Genomic DNA, 17,070 nt, shown 5'->3' on the forward strand with positions numbered 1-17,070 from the left:
GAGGGGTCCAAGATTGGAGAGGGTACAGGCCGGGCTGAGGGACACCGCCCCCCCCCCCCCCCCCCCCCCGTGCATGAACTTCATGCACCGGGCAACTAGTACTAGTATAAAGCCAATATAATCAAAACAGCTGGTACAAGAACAGGCATATAGACCAATGGAACAGAAAAGAGACCCCAGAAATCAACCCACACCATTATGGTCAATTAATATTAGATAAAGGAGATAAGAGCATACAATGGAGTAAAGACAATCTCTTCAATAAATGGTGCTGGGAAAATTGAACAGGTACCTGCAAAAAATATAAATTAGATAGGATGGTTTGATATCCTGTGTTGTGATACCTCCTACTTTTCTTTGTCAAGACTGCTGAGGTTGTTTGTGGTCTTTTTGTATTCTGTATAAATTTTTGGATTATTTGTTCTACTTCTGTGAAATATACCATTGGTATTTCAATAGGAATTGTGTTGAATCTATTGATTGTTTTGATTTGTTTGAACATTTTAATGATGTTAATTCTTCTAATCTATGAACACAGTATATGCTTCCACTTGTTTGTAACTTCTACTTATTTTTTCAATGTCCTATAGTTTTCCTAGTACAGGTGTTTTACCTCCTTGGTTTATTTCTAGGTACTTTATTTTTTTATTTATTTAGTGAAAAACATATTAAACTTTTATTTATTTATTTACTTTACAGTTTTTTTCTTTATTGATTAAGGTATTACATATGTGTCCTTATTGCCCCATTGCCCCCCCCCCATTCCCTCACCCCCCTGTTGTCTGTGTCCTTTGGTTAGGCTTATATGCATGCATACAAGCCTTTGGTTGGTCTCTCCCCTTATCCCCACCTTCCCTCTGAGGTTTGACAGTCTGACTGATGCTTCTCTGTCTCTGGATCCTTTTTTGTTCATCAGTTTATGTTGTTCATTATATTCCCTAAATGAGTGAGATCATGTGATATTTATCTTTCTTTGGCAGGATTATTTTGCTTAGCATAATGCTCTCCAGTTCCATCCATGCTGTTGCAAATGGTAAAAATTCCTTCTTTTTTACCGCAGCATAGTATTCCATTGTGTAGATTACGTACTTTATTTTTGTTGTTGTTGCAATGGTAAACAGGATTATTTATTTATTTATTTATTTATTTAGTTTCTCTTTCTCAGAGTTCATTATTGGTGTTTAAAATACCATCAATTTCTGGATATTAATTTTGTACCTTGCTACTTTGCCTAATTAATTTCTTAAATCTAGTAGTTCTTTTTTTAAATTGATTTCAGAGAGGAAGGGAGAAGGAGAGAGAGATAGAAACATCAGTGATGAGAGAGAATCATTGATTAGTTGCCACCTGCACAACCCCTACTGGGGATCGAGCCCACAACCCAGGCACTGGCTTATTTCACTTAACATAATGCTCTCCAGGTCCATCCATGCTGTTGCAAATGATAAAAGCTCCTTCTTTTTTATAGCAGCGTAGCATTCCATTGTGCAGATCTACCACAGTTTTTCAATCCACTCATCTGCTGATGGGCATTTAGGTTGTTTATAAATCTTAGCTTTTGTAAATTGTGCTGCAATGAACATAGGGGTTCATATATCCTTTCTGATTGGTGTTTCTGATTTCTTGGGATATATTCCTAGAAGTGGGATTACTGGGTCAAATGGGAATTCCATTTTTAACTTTTTTTGAGGAAACTCCATATTGTTTTGCACAGTGGTTGCACCAGTCTGCATTCCCACCAGCAGTGCAGGAGGGTTCCTTTTTCTCCACATCCTCGCCAGCACTTGTTGTTTGTTGATGATAGTCATTCTGACAGGTGTGAGATGGTACCTCATTGTTATTTTGATTTGCATCTTTCAAATAATTAGTGACTTTGAGCATGTTTTCATGTCTCTCGGCCTTCTGTATGTTCTCTTTTGAAAAGTATTTAGGTCCATTGCCCATTTTTTTTTTATTGGATTGTTTATCGTCCTTTTGTTAAGTTGTATGAGTTCTCTGTAAATTTTGGAGATTAAACCCTTATATGAAATAGCATTGGCAAATAAGTTCTCCCATGCAGTGGGCTTTCTTGTTGTTTTGCTGATGGTTTCTTTTGCTGTGCAGAAGCTTTTTATTTTGATGTAGTCCCATTTGTTTATTTCCTCCTTAGTCTCCATTGCCCTAGGAGCTATGTCGGTAAAGATATTGCTGCAACATATGTCTGCTATTTGCTGGCTATGGAGTCTTGTAGGAATTTTATGGTTTCCCGTCTTACATTCAAGTCCATTAGCCATTTGAGTTTTTGTGTATGGTGTAAGTTGGTGATCTAGTTTCATTTTTTTGCATGTATCTGACCAAATTTCCCAGTACTACTTATTGAAGAGACTGTCTTGACTCCATTGTATGCTCTTGCCTCCTTTGTCAAATAGTAATTGAGTATATCTGTTGGAATACAATTGTTTATAGTATTTTTTCATAATCCTTTGTATTTCTGTGGGATTGGTTGTTACTTCGCCTCTTTCATTTCTGATTTTGTTTATTTGGTCCTCTTTGTGTCTTGATGAGTCTGGCTAAAGGTTCAAATTAATCTTGTTTATTTAATTTATTTTTTTTCAACAAAACAGCTCTTGGTTCCATTGATCTTTCATATTGATTTTTTGGTATCTATGTCATTTATTTTATCTGTTATTTTTATTTATTTTTAATTTAATAAATCTTTATTGTTCAGATTATTACAATTGTTCCTCTTTTTTTCCCTGTAGCTCCCCTCCACCCAGTTCCCACCACATCCTCTGCCCTTACCCCCCCACACTGTCCTCATCCATAGGTGTATGATTTTTGTCCAGTCTCTTCCCACACCACACACCCCTTTCCCCCCAAGAATTGTCAGTCCACTCCCTTTCTATGCCTCTGATTCTATTATACTCACTGATTTATTCTGTTCATCAGATTTTTTTATTCACTTGATTTTTAGATTCACTTGTTGATAGATATGTATTTGTTGTTCATAATTTTTATCTTTACCTTTTTCTTCTTCTTCCTCTTCTTAAAGAATACCTTTCAGCTTTTCATATAATACTGGTTTGGTGGTGATGAACTCCTTTAGTTTTTCTTATCTGTGAAGCTCTTTATCTGACCTTCAATTCTGAATGATAGCTTTGCTGGGTAGAATAATCTTGGTTGTAGGTTCTTGCTATTCATCACTTTGAATATTTCTTGCCACTCCTGTCAGGCCTGCATCGTTTCTGTTGAGAAATCAGCTGACAGTCCTATGGGTGTTCCCTTGTAGGTAATCAACTGTTTTTCTCTTGCTGCTTTTAATATTATCTCTTTGTCTTTTGCTCTTGGCATTTTAATTATGATGTGTCTTGGTGTGGTCCTCTTTGGATTCTTTTTGTTTGGGATTCTGTGCGCTTCCTGGACTTGTAAGTCTATTTCTTTCACCAGGTGGGGGAAGTTTTCGGTCATTATTTCTTCAAATAGGTTTTCAATATCTTGCTCTCTCTCTTCTTCTGGCACCCCCAAAATTCGGATGTTGGTATACTTGAGGTTGTCCCAGAGGCTCCTTACACTATCTTCAACTTTTTGGATTCTTTTTGCTTTTTGCTTTTCCAGTTTGAGTGTTTTTGCTTCTTTGTATTTCAAATCTTTGACTTGATTCTTGCGTTCCTCTAGTCTGCTGTTAGGTCTTTGTATAATATTTTTTATTTCAGTTAGTGTATGCTTAATTTCTAGTTGGTCCTTTTTCATATCCTCGAGGGTCTCACTAAATTTATCAGACTTTTCTAGGAAATTCTTGAAAAACCTTATAACCGTGGTTTTGAACTATATCCAGTTGTTTGCTTTCCTCCATTTCTTTCATTTGTGATCTGTTTCTTTGTCTCCACGTTTTCGCTGCTTCCCTGAGTTGGTAGAGTAGCTTTGTGTGCTAGGTGTCCTATAGGGCCCAGTGGGTCAGCCTCACCAGTTACCTGAGGTGGACACTCTTGGTGCACCCCTTTGTGGACTGTGTTCAAAGCCTTGTTGTAGTTAAGTCTTGATTCTTGTTGGTATCGCTGGGAGGAATTGACCTCCAGGCCAATTGGCTGTGAGAATCAGCTGTGTCTACGTGGGAGAACTTCTGTTCTGGAGACACCTTTATGAGACAAGACTTGCAAAATTGCAAAAGCCTCTGTGCTCAGCTTGGATGGGGCGGAGTCTCAGGGCGTAGCAGACAGCCTTGGCTTCCTGTCAGCCCTGCCCTTTGAGGCCTCTGGGTCTCAATGTCCATTGGTAATCACTGCAAGCACCTCTGAGAGAAAGCCACCTTCAAGTTTTGCCTGCTGCCAAATAGTCCAGTTTCTCCCCGAATGAGTCTGGGTTCTCAGAGTCCCGCCCGGAACTGGAGTTAGTTCAGTTGGGAGCTTCCATCTCCCTCCCTCTTGAGAAAGCCAGCCGCGCACTCTGCAGTCAGTCCTCTCTGCGCGTGCATGCCTTCGGACCTCTGCCTTCCACAGCTCCCCTGAGTCTCAGTGTGCTTTTCTCTTTTCCTGACAGTCCAGATTCCCCCCCGAATGAGTCTGGGTTCCCAGAGTCTCCCCGGATCTGGAGTTCAGCACAGTCGGGAGCTTCCGTCTCCCTCCCGCTTGAGAAAGCCAGCCACGCACTCAGCTGCCTGTCCTCTCCGTGCGCCCACGTCTCCATACCTCAGCCTTTTGCAGCTCCTCTGAGTCTCAATGTGCTTTTCTCTTTCCTTCTAGTTGTAGAATTTACACTCAGCCAGCTTTCCTGTGGTTCTGGATGGTGTTCGTTTGTCTTTTAGTTGTACTTTTGAAATTGTTGTGTGAGGCAGCAGTTTAGGTGTCTACCTATGCCACCATCTTGGTTTTTCCTTTTCTGTTATCTTTATTATTTATTTCCTTCTACTTACTTAAGGCTTTTCTTGTTCTTTTTCTAGTTTTTGTTTCTTGTAGAATTCATTTGTTTATTTGAGATTTTTCTTTTTTCTACAGATAGGTCTGTAGTGCAATGAACTTTCCTCTCTGGACTGCTTTTGCTTTTGGGTTGCTATGTGTTCATTTTCATTTGTTTTCAGACAGTTTTCCACTTATTCCTTGATCTTTTTGGTAACCCATTCACTATTTAATAACATGCTTTTTAGTTCCCATATATTTGAATGTTGAGGGTTTTTTTTTAATTGTAGGTGATTTCTAGTTTCATGCTATTGTGACATGAGAAGATGTTTGATATGATTTCAGTCTTCTTTAACTTCTTAAGACTTCCTTTGTGTCCTAACATGTGGTCTTTGTTTGAGAATGTTCCATATGCTCTTGAGAATAATATATATTCTGAAGCATTGGCATGAAATGTTCTTTAAATATCAATTAAGTCCATCTGATCTAGTGTGTCGTTTAAGGTCACTGTTTCCTTGTTCTATCCAGTGATGTCAATGGGGTGTTAAAGTCCCCTACTATTATTGTATTGCTGTCGATCTCTCCCTTAAAGTCCTCCAAGATTTTTTTTTACATATTTAAGTACTCCTATATTAAGTGTATATATGTTTACATCTGCTTGTTGCATTGATCCCTTTAGTATTATGTCTCTTGCTATGATCTTTGTTTTGGAGTCTATTTATTCAGATATACTAGTATTACTATTTTTTGTTTGTTTGTTTCCATTTGCATGGAATATTTTTCTCTCTCCCTTCACTTTCATCCTGAGTCTTTTCTTTTTAATAAGAGAACATTTATTTGATTAATCACAGATTAATTATTATAAAAAACTAGAGGCCCGATGCATGAAATTCTTGCACAGGAGGGGGGCGGTTGTATGTGTCCCTCAGCCCAGCCTGCACCCTCTCCAATCTGGAACATCCCTCTCATAATCCAGGACTGCTGGCTCCCAACCACTTGCCTGCCTGCCTGTTTGCCCCTAACTGCTTCTGCCTGCCAGGCTGATCACCCCCTAACTGCTCCCCTGCTGGCCCAATTGCCCCTAATTGCCCTCTCCTGCTGGCCTGGTCATCCCTAACTGCTCTCCCCTGCCAGCCTGGTCACACCTAACTGCCCTCCCTTGCCAGTCTGGTTGCCCCTAATTGCCCTCCCCTGCAGGCAGGATACCCCCCAACTGCCCTCCCCTGCTGGCCTGATCACCCACAACTGCCCTCCCTTGCAGGCCTGGTCACCCCTAACTGCTCTCCTCTGCTGGCCTGATCGCTCACAACTGCCCTCCCCTGCAGGTGGTTGCCCCTAATTGCCCTCTCCTGCTGGCCTGATCGCCCACAACTGCTCTCCCCTGCAGGCCATCTTGTGTCCACATGGGAGTAGCCATCTTTGATCACATGGGGTGGCCATCTTGTGTTGGAGTGATGGTCAATTTGCATATTACCCTTTATTAGGATAATTCCTAGAAAAAATGGGTTTAGGAAACAAGTTATAGATGTTTAGGGGCCCTAGGAGTATGGGAGTGAGGAAGCTAATGGTAACCTACCTGGGGCAGGGAGAGGGAAAGGAGAAGGGGAAAGGGAAAGGCATGGGTGTGCTTCCAGCAGGAAGAGCACACTGGCTTTTCCATCCTAAGGGTTTAAGGGTGGAGATTATAGAGAAGGTCCCAGGAGAATATCTCAGTAGAACATTCAGCAGTTTTCCAGGTGTGTTCTTTCAGAGTTGTGGTCTCCACTGATTGATTGGCTGCCACCAGGGCAAGGGGTCATTATGCAATATAGCTAGTCCTGAGGTCAGCCATGGGGTCACGGGTGTGGTTTCGCTGCTTTTCTGGACCTGGAGCTTGTCATCCTAACTGGCAAAGTCAGGGTTGAGGGGTGCAGCTGATTGCTAGAGACAGCTGCCATTCATCCTCTGTCAGCGGTTGGCTTAGGACATGCTACAGCATCTCAAGGTCTCGGGCCTACTAGTCAGAGTCCCCACTCGCCAAGCTCCCAGTTTTGAGGTACAGTCACTGCTTGGCCTGGGATGATCTGACTACAGTGACTTGAGTCTGGCCTATGGCTGTAAACCACCTCTCCCAACTGAATGACAAGGTGTGGCTGTGCACTTCTATGCAATGAAGGTCTGCATCGAGATATCCCAGAATGTGCTCTTCCTGCTCCTCTTTCATGTCAAATACCAGTGGAAGGTAGTAATTTTCAGGCACAGTCCACCATGGCTCCTCACTGCAAGCCCTTGTTTTCATGTTCTGAACTGCTCCTTCCTGATTCAGAATCCATCCTGTGAGTCTTTTGTTCTGAGCTGGGTCTCTTACAGATAGCATATATATATATGGGTCCTGTTTTATTATTCACTTGCCTACCCTATCTCTTTTGATTGGAGTATTTAATCCATTTATATTTAAGGTTATTACTGATAGGTACTTACTTATTGCCTTTTTTAATGCCTTTGTTCCTCTCTCTTTTTTTTCTTACAGGCAGTCCCTTTGACATTTCATAACAATAGTGGTTTGGTGGTAATAAACTCCTTTAGCCTTTTTTTTTTTTTTGCCTGTAAAGCTGTTTACTTCACCTTCAATTTTCAATGATAGCCTTGCTAGATAGAGTAGTCTTGGTTTCAGATCCTTGCTTTTCATTACTTTGTATAAATTGTACCATTTCCTTCTTGCCTGTAGTGTTTCTATTGAGAAATCAACTGATAGCCTTATAGGAACTCCCTTGTATGTAACTGACTGCCTTTCTCTTGAGGCTTTTAAGTTTCTCTCTTTGTTTTTAACATTTGCCATTTTAATTGTGATGTGTCTTTGTGGGGGTCTTTAGGTTCATCTTTATTGGGACTCTCTGTGCTTCCTAAATTGGCATTATTTTATTCTTCACCAGGTTAGAAAAGTTTTCTATCATTATTTCTTCAAACTGGTTCTCTATCCCTTGCTCACATTCTTCTCCCTCTATTACCCCTATGATGTAGATGTTATTATGTTTCATGTTGTCCTGAGTTCCCTTAAACTATCCTTATGATTTTTATTTTTTGTTTGTTTTGTTTTTGGTGCTCTGATGGAGTGATTATTTTCTACCTGTCTTCTAATTTGCTGACTTAATCCTTTGCTTACTCTGATGTACTATTTATTCCTTCCAATGTATTTTTTTATTTCAAATTTCATCCTTCTTTTCCAACTGGTTGTTTTTTCATGTTTTTTTATGTTGTTTTTCATGATGTTGAATATTCTTAAAATTATTACTTTATACTCTGTTTTTGATAACTTGCTTGCCTCCATTTCATTTAGCTCTTTTTGTGGCAATTCCTCCTGTCTTTTATTTGGGATCTGTTCCTTTATCTTCTCATTTGGCTGTTTCTTTGTGTTTCTGTGTATTGGATAGGGCTGCTATCACTCCCAGTCAGTGTTGGTGGAGTGGGCTTCTGTAGTGGGTGTCTTGTGGTACCCAATGGTGTACTCTCCTTTATCTTCAGAGCTAAATGCTCTAGGAATGTGCCTTGTGCAGGTTATGTGGGATCACATGTTTTAATTGAGTCTTGATTGCTGTTGTCCCTTTCACGGGTGGGCTCAGCCCTCAGGCTGGCTGAATTTGAGGCTCAATGCTGAGCACTTCATGCCAACTGTTTCACAGATGCTGATAGAACAAAATAAGATAAAACAAGAGCAAACTGAAAACAACATGGGAAAAAACAAAGCAACCAAAACAACAAAATAATAAAATAAGAAAAAATAATACTAAAATACAAGAGACCAGAAAACTAGAGAAGAGGCCCTGGCCAGACTTCTCAGTTTTTTGGAGCATCATCATGTGCACCAAAAGATAGAGGGTTTGATTCCCAGTAAGGAAACATACCTACGTTGCAGGTTTGATTCCAACTTGGGATGTGAATGGGAGGCAACTGATCCATGTTTCTCACATTGATGTTTTTCTCCCTTCTTTCTCTCTCAGATCAATTTAAAAACATAAAAAGATTAGAGAAGGAAGAAATAAATAAAATAAGAGTATATGAAAGAAAAAAGGAAGAGAAAAGAAAATGAATAAGAATAAATAAGAAATGAACAAATAATAAATGAAATAATAAAATTTAAAAAGATAATAATGAATAAAAATATTGAATAGAAAAGAAAAATGGAAAAAAAATAAGGAGAGAAATCTATACTAATAAAAGCCTAGGTGGTCCTTGCACCCACATGTGAAGCCCTCACGTCATCACAAGATGGCTACCCTCATGTAGTCACGAGATGGCCACCACAAGATGGCTGCCACAAGATGGCCGGCAGGGGAGGGCAGTTAGGGGCAATCGGGATGGCAGGGGAGGGGGGTTGGGGGTGATCGGCCAGCACGGGAGGGCAGTTGGGGGTGATCGGGCTGGCAGGGGAGGGAAGTTGGGGGCAATTGGGCCTACAGGAGAGGGCAGTTGTGGGTGATCAGGTCAGCAGGGGAGCAGTTAGTCGTCAATCTGGCCAACGGGAGGTTAAGGGACGATCAGGCAGGCAGGCAGGGGAGCAGTTAGGAGCCAGCAGTCCCAGATTGTGAGAGGGATGTTCGACTGCCAGTTTAGGCCTGATCCCACAGGGATCCCAGATTGGAGAGGGTGCAGGCCAGGCTGAGGGAGATTCTCCCCCCCCCCCCCCCATGCACGAATTTTGTGCACTGGGCCTCTAGTAAGAGATATGAAAAAAAGAAGAAAGGAAAAAGAATTATAAATGAAATATAACAAAAAAAATGTAGAAAATGTTAAAGAAAAATAATGGCGTTTGCCTCCTTAGATTTTTGTGCCTGCTGCAATCACCCTTTAGATCTGCTATTTGGGGAGCTCACTGGATTTTGCTCCAATGTTGTCCAAATTTGGCCACTTGTTGTGCTGGTCCTGGTCTCCCGGGAGGTTTTCTGGTGCTGCCAATGTCACTGTTGTTGCCTGGCCCTTGGCAATGTGACTGAAACTCAATAGGGTGGAGCCCCAAGAAGTTTGGTGTGCAGGGCCTCTGTCTTGGTTTTGTACCTTGAATGTTCCTGCTCTGAGCCGCTCTCCCTCCCCCTCGGAATTGCAGTGAGTGGGTTTATTCAGGACCTGGCTGGGTTGGTTTAACAGACTTGTGTTAGGGGTAGTGCCTGTGACTTGTGCGGGGTGAAGGGAGAAGGGGAGAGTTCGACCTCTCCTTCCCAAGGTTGATCTGGCTGACCTCAATGGGGAGTTTGGTTCTGGTTCTCTGTAATGCAGCCGAAGGGCCCAGCATAAGTCCGCTTATCTCTTGAACAGAAGCCCACCCCAGAGACCCGATATTAATGCCTCAGTTCTGCCTGATTCCCTGGCTCCACCTTGCTGCCCCACCAAGTAGGAGGGGGTAAAATATAAATTTTAAAAAGCAGCCTTTCTTGGCATTCCAATCTCTCTGCATGGCTAGCCTCCACGGGATGAGGCCTCCACCCAGATTCCAAATGGACCAAATGTTTGAATCCTCCGCATGGTCAGACTGAGCATTACAGGTGCAGACTTCTAGCCTAGCGCTGCTCCCCTTTGTTTTAGATCACATCAGGACAGGGCAGACTCAGCAGTTCTGTAGGTGTGGGGAAGGGGCAATGCCTGTGCACTCAAGGTGGGCAAGACCAATCCTCTTTCCCAAGCCACACTGTTCAGCCCCCATCTGGCTCTCTGCCCGAAGTTCTTCCATTTAATAGAGGATCCCTCAGAGTTATTTCTGGGTGTACTGATCAGACCCCTCCGCTGGCCCTGGGCTTCTGTGTGGCCCTCCTGCAGATAAAGATCAGAGTGAACTTCCCAGGCTGGTGTTGTACCAAATAAATTGTTCTTTCTCTGGGATGGTAGGGGCTGAGTCTCCCCATTGGACTAATCCTAACTGATTCCCACCGCCTGATGCTCTGGATTGGGGATCTCTGAGTGGGGCTGAGATCCCAGGCTCCCAGGGAAAGGGGCTCTGCTGCTGCAAAATTCCTCCTGAGCTGTGGGAGTTGGATCACCCTCTCGGTGTCTCCTCGCACACCCTGCTCTCAATATTTCAGGTCAGCTACACTTTAACTGGTTGTTCAAGCCAATTGCTCTGCAGTTTAGCTGTAAGTCCCATTTGATGTTACAAACAAGCAGACAGCCTCTAGCTACTGAGCAGCCATCTTGGAATTCCCCCAATATAAATGTTTTTAAACCATCTTGCCATTCTTTGTCTTATAGTCTTCATTACTTGCCATTTGACTTGTAGATAAATTTAATCGAGGGTAAATCAAAGTAATTTTGAATTTGTTTTTTTATATCACTTTACATATTTTTTCTTCTAACCAGGAAGCATCATTTCTAAACCAGATGTGATTTCCTTATTGGAGCAAGGAAAAGAGCCCTGGAAAGTTGTGAGAAAAGGAAGAATATTACATTCAGGTGAGTAAGAACCAATTGGGTAGGAGAACCCATTACTAGAGAAAACTGCTCAACTACTTAGGGAAGAGGCACACCCTTCTGATGTTTAGAAAGTCCTCTTTAAAAGTTCATGGCCCGAAGAAAAAAGATCTGAGACCTTATTAAGGTCTTAGCTGGGGATACTAATAGAACTACTTCTTTATCTCACTTACTATTCTTTTTTCCCCTCCAGTTTTCCTCCCCTTTGAAAAGGGGGTGAGGGATAGAGAGGTGCTCTCTTTGTTTTCTGTTGACAGCCATTCTATCTACCTTCATATAAGGAAGAAACATGAATTTGATAGACTATAGGGAGAATGGTTCTATGGTATAGCTTCTACCTCTATTTTCATCTCCTTTGAACCTCTTGTTTAAAAAATATTCTTAAATTCCTTTAAATAAAGACATACATATGTTATCATTTTGTATTTTGCCCTTCATATATTCAGGTCTCTAGCTGAGGAGACTCATTTTAGGCTAAAAGTTAATATTTTATAACAATAGGGCCATTTAAGTGCCTATTTATAATAATATATCTTATGGTTTACTTTCTACCAAAGGAAAGAAAAATATGTTTTGTTTTGTTTTTTCCCCCCAATTTCAACTTGTTTTCTTATTCATATTTAGGTAATTAAATGACACAACTATTAATACTAACAAAAAAACAATAAAATACAGAGGTTCCAAGTGAATAAGATAATATCAGTTTAGTTAGGAAACATTTAGACAAAATAACAATTGCTGACTCATTGTTAGACATCTTAAACAAGATCATTTTTTCTCTTCTTTTGTTTCTTTCTTCCTTTAAGTAAGTTTTATTGAAATATGAAATGCATACAGAAAGGTGGACAAATGGGGAAAGGCTTTTTTGAGGAGGTAATATATAAAGATAGACATGAAGTAAGACTGAAGCCATGTGACTCTCTAAGAGAACATTCAAAGCAGATAGAGAAGGCCTAAGGAAGAAATTAGCTTTACATGTTTGAGTACTAACAAGAAAGCTATTCTGGCTAAAACAGGTGGAAAAGGAAAGGAAAGTAATAAGAGATGAGATCAGAGTTAGGCAAGGGCCATATAACATAATCATTTAAGATAAATTGGAAGCTATAGTGTGCTTTATATTCTAAAATGATCCCTTTGGATACAAAATTAATGCCAAGAAATCTATGGCATTTCTATACACCAATAGTGAACTTACAGAAAGAGAGACTAAAAAAGCAATCCCATTTACCATTGCACCAAAAAAATTAAGATACCTAGGAATAAACTTAACTAAGGAGGTAAAAGACCTATACGCAGAAAACTACAGAACACTGAAAAAAGATAGAGGAAGACGTAAACAGATGGAAGAACATACCATGTTCATGGATTGGTAGAATCAACATCATTAAAATGTCCATACTACCCAAAGCAATTTATAGATTCAATGCACTCCCCATTAAAATACCAATGGCATATTTCACAGACGTAGAAAGAACTCTCCAAAAATTCATCTAGAATAAAAAAAAGACCCCAAATAGCCACAGCAATCCTGAGAAAGAAGAATAAAGTAGGAGGGATCTCAATACCAGATTTCAAGCTGTATTACAAAGCCATTGTTCTCAAAACAGCCTGGTACTGGCACAAGAACAGACATATAGACCAATGGAATAGAATTGAGAATCCAGATATCGACCCAAACCACTATGCTCAATTAACATTTGACAAAGGAGGTATGAACATACAATGGAGTCAAGACAGTCTCTTCAATAAATGGTGTTGGGAAAATTGGACAGATACATGCAAAAAATGAAACTAGATCACCAACTTACACCATGCACAAAAATAAACTCAAAATGGATACAGGACTTAAACATAAGACGGGAAACCATAAAAATACTAGAGGAATCCACAGGCAGCAAAATCTCAGACATATGCCGAAAGAACTTCTTCACTGACGCTGCCCCCAGGGCAATGGAAGCTAAAGAGAAAATAAACAAATGTGACTACATAAAAATAAAAGCTTTCTCACAGCAAAAGAAACCATCAACAAAACAACAAGAAAGCCCACTGTATGGGAGAACATATTTGCAAATGTTATCACTGATAAAGGTTTAAACTCCAACATCTACAGGCAACTTACACAACTTAATAAGAGGAAGATAAATGATCCAATAAAAAATGGTCAATGGACCTAAATAGAATATTTTCGAAAGAAGACAGAAGGAAGGCTAAGAGACACATGAAAACCTGCTCAAAGTCCCTAATAATCGGAGAGATGCAAATCAAAATGACAATGCGGTACCATCTCACACCTGTCAGAATGGCTATTAACAAATCAACAAATGACAAGTGTTGGCGAGGATGCGGAGAAAAAGGAACCCTCATGCACTGCTGGTGGGAATGCAGACTGGTGCAGCCACTGTGGAGAACAGTATGAAGTTTCCTCAAAAACTAAAAATGGAACTCCCATTTGACCCAGTAATCCCACTCCTAGGAATATATCCTAAGAAACTAGAAACACCAATCAGAAAGGATATATACACCCCTATGTTCATAGCAGCACAATTTACAATAGCTAAGATTTGGAAACAGCCTAGGTGCCCGTCAGCAGATGTCTGGATCAGAAAACTATGGCACATCTACACAATGGAATACTATGCTGCCATAAAAAAGAAGGAATTCTTACCATTTGCAGCAACCTGGATGGAACTGTAAAGCATGCTAAGTGAAATAAGCCAGTCAATGAAAGAAAATACCACATGATCTCACTCATTTATGGATAATAAAGAACACTATATACTGTTGAACAAAAAGATAGATACAGAGGCAGTAAAGCATCAAACAGACTGTCAAATTACAGCGGGAAGGTTAGGGAGAGGTGGGGGAGATAAGAGATCAACGGAAGGACTTGTGTGCATGCATATAAGCATAACCAATGGACGAAAAACACGGGGGGGTGAGGGCATGTATGGGAGTGTGGTGGGGGGGCAAAGGTAAGATATGTACACTTATAATACCTTAATAAAAAATAAAAAATAAAATAAAATGATCCCTTTGGTTGAGTACAAAAGCTGGAAGGACCATTGTAGAGGCAAATTTACCTGTTTAGACTAGAAGTAATGGTAGGAAAAGAAAGGCAATGATAGGAAGTAGTAAGAAGCTATTAGAAATGGTGATGAAAGGAGACTTGACTTGGGGTGTTAAACACACAATACAATATGCAGATGACATAAAAAAAAAGTTGTTAGTCTAATATACATATGAAGGTGGCACCAAAAAAGAACTTAGTAACGGGATTATAAATGGAGTGATATCAAAGGAGCAACTAAGGGTGTTAACTTAAATAACTATGTGGGGAAGATAGGAAAAGCAAATTGAAAGATAGACATTAAGAGTTTCTGTTTGGATATTTTAAGTTTGAAATGTCTACTATTCTTCCAGTTTGAGATGTTGAGTAGGCAACTGAATATGTATACCTGGAGCTCGGGGAGAGTTGAACTGGGTGTTTTTACTTTATTATTGGATTTTAAATTCATGGGTCTGAATGTGATAACCTAAGGAATGCATGCTGATAGAAGAAATCAGATAAGAAGTGGCCTGAGGATTGATTCATGGAGCACTCCAACATTTAGATTTTTGAAAGAGGGGCAGCAAAGGAGATGAAAAAGGAACAGCCCCTGATATAAAATAAAAACAAAAGAAAATGTTTCAAAATTTGAAGAATAGAAAATGAGGACTGAGAATTGACCCAGGTTCTGGCAAGATGGAGAATGCTGGTGACCTTATCAAGAGTGATTTTAGTGGAGTCAGGGTGACAAATGTGATTGGAATGACTAATGTAAGAAGTGTAACTGAGGAAGTGATAAGAATGAATATAAGACAACTCTCTGGAGGAATTATTTATGAAGGGAAGCTGGGAAATATGGATTATAAGTTGTGTAATTTATGGTAGGAAATTTAGAATATGTTTGTGTGCTTGTGGGAATGATTCTATAGGTGGGGGAAATTCATGCAGTAGAGAAAGCATAATTGTGAAAGCAGAGTAATGATGGTAAGCCTCAGGGTCTTCAAAAACTTACATTTGTTGCTTCCCCAAAGTTCTAGGATTTGAATGCCACAATACAAAATGACTCATGTTTTTGTCCATTGATGGTCTTTGTATTTTTATTAAATGAAGTCCATGTGAGAGTCCATGGATATCAGTGTTCTGCAAAACTGTCGGGGATCCAAGGTTCCAGGTGGACAAGAGAAGCTCCTCCCTCCCCATCACTACACCCTCCACACCCCCAGTACTTGGCTTTTAGACTCTATTTTATTTTATTTGTACACTAGAGGCCTGGTGCATGAATTCGTGCACCAGTGGGGTCCATCGGCCTGGCCTGTGGAATCGGGTTGAAACCAGCTCTCCAACATCCCCTGAGGGGTCCTGGATTGCAAGAGGGTGCAGGCCAGGCTGAGGAACCCCACTGGTGCACGATCAGGACTGGGGAGGGACACGGGAGGTTGGCCAGCTGGGGCGGGACAGTGGGAGGGCTTTAGGGCATGTCTAGCCCGTCTTGCTCAGTCCTGATCGCCTGGACCCCAGCAGCAAGCTAACCTACCCGTCAGAGCGTCTGCCCCCTGGTGGTCAGTGCACATCATAATGACTGGCTGGCCAGTTGACTGCTCCCTGGTGGTCAGTGCATGTCATAGCAAGCGATTGAGCAGTCTTAGTATATCATTAGCATACTAGAGGCCCGGTGCATGAAATTCGTGCACGGGGGGGGGCGAGGAGTGTGTGTCCCTTAGCCTAGCCTGCACCATCTCCAATCTGGGACCCCTTGAGGGATGCCTGACTGCCAGTTTAGGCCCGATTCCACAGTCGGGAATCCCTCTCACAATCCAGGACTGCTGGCTCCCAACCACTTGCTTGCCTGCCTGCCTGATTGACCCTAACCGCTTCTGTCTGACAGCCTGATCACCCCCTAACCACTCCCCTGCCAGCCTGATTGATGCCTAACTGCTCCCCTGCCAGCCCGATTGCTAACTGTCCTCCCCTGCAGGCCTGGTTCCCCCTAACAGCTCTCCCCTGTTGGCATGGTCACCCCTAACTGCCCTCCCTTGCCAACCTGGTCACCCCTAACTGCTCTCCCCTGCTGGCCTGGTTGCCCCCAACAGCCCTCCCCTGCAAGCCATCTTGTGTCCACATGGAAGCAGCCATCTTGTGTGTTGGGGTGATGGTCAATTTGCATATTACCATTTTATTAGATAGGATGGGTTGCAGGTTTGTTACCTTGGCTTTGATTGGTTGAACGGATGACTGGACAACCCGACACTTAGCATATTAGCCTTTTTTTAATATAGGATTCTCATTGATATTTTTTCCATTGATTTTTAGAGAGAGTGGAAAGGAGGGAGGAGAGAGAGAAAAAAAAACCTTGATTGGCCTCTCCCCTGTGCACCCATGCTGGGGCCAGTGATAAAACTGAGGTATATGTCCTTGATCAGGAATCAAACCCATGACCCATTTTTTGGCCATTTTGTTAATTTTGCTATGATCTTTATTATTCCCTGTCTTCTACTCATTTTGGGCTTTGTTGTTCTTTTTATAGTTTCTTTAAGTGTAAAGTTAGATGTCTGTTTGTTTTTGAGATTTTTCTTGTTTCTTAAGGTAGACCTGTAATGCTATGAATTTCCCTCTTAGGACTGCTTATACTATATTATATGGATTTGGGGTTGTGTTCTCATTTTTATTTCTTTCAAGGTATCTTTTGGTTTCTTCCTTGAACTTGTTAACGATTCATTG

The 17,070-nt window shown here is 41.1% G+C and overlaps 1 protein-coding gene across 4 annotated transcripts in view; it reads left to right on the forward strand.

Moving 5' to 3' along the window:
• Positions 1–17,070, forward strand: part of LOC307116010 (zinc finger protein 82 homolog) — a 32,788-nt gene that overhangs the window by 7,679 nt on the left and 8,039 nt on the right. For all 4 annotated transcript variants that reach the window (XM_079799620.1, XM_079799623.1, XM_079799622.1 and 1 more), the window contains one exon: positions 11,196–11,288. In XM_079799620.1, the coding sequence (XP_079655746.1) occupies positions 11,196–11,288 (93 nt within the window). The remainder of the gene's footprint in view (positions 1–11,195; positions 11,289–17,070) is intronic.

This window comes from Cnephaeus nilssonii (assembly GCF_951640355.1).
Source record: "Cnephaeus nilssonii genome assembly, chromosome: 20".
Taxonomy (NCBI): domain Eukaryota; kingdom Metazoa; phylum Chordata; class Mammalia; order Chiroptera; family Vespertilionidae; genus Cnephaeus; species Cnephaeus nilssonii.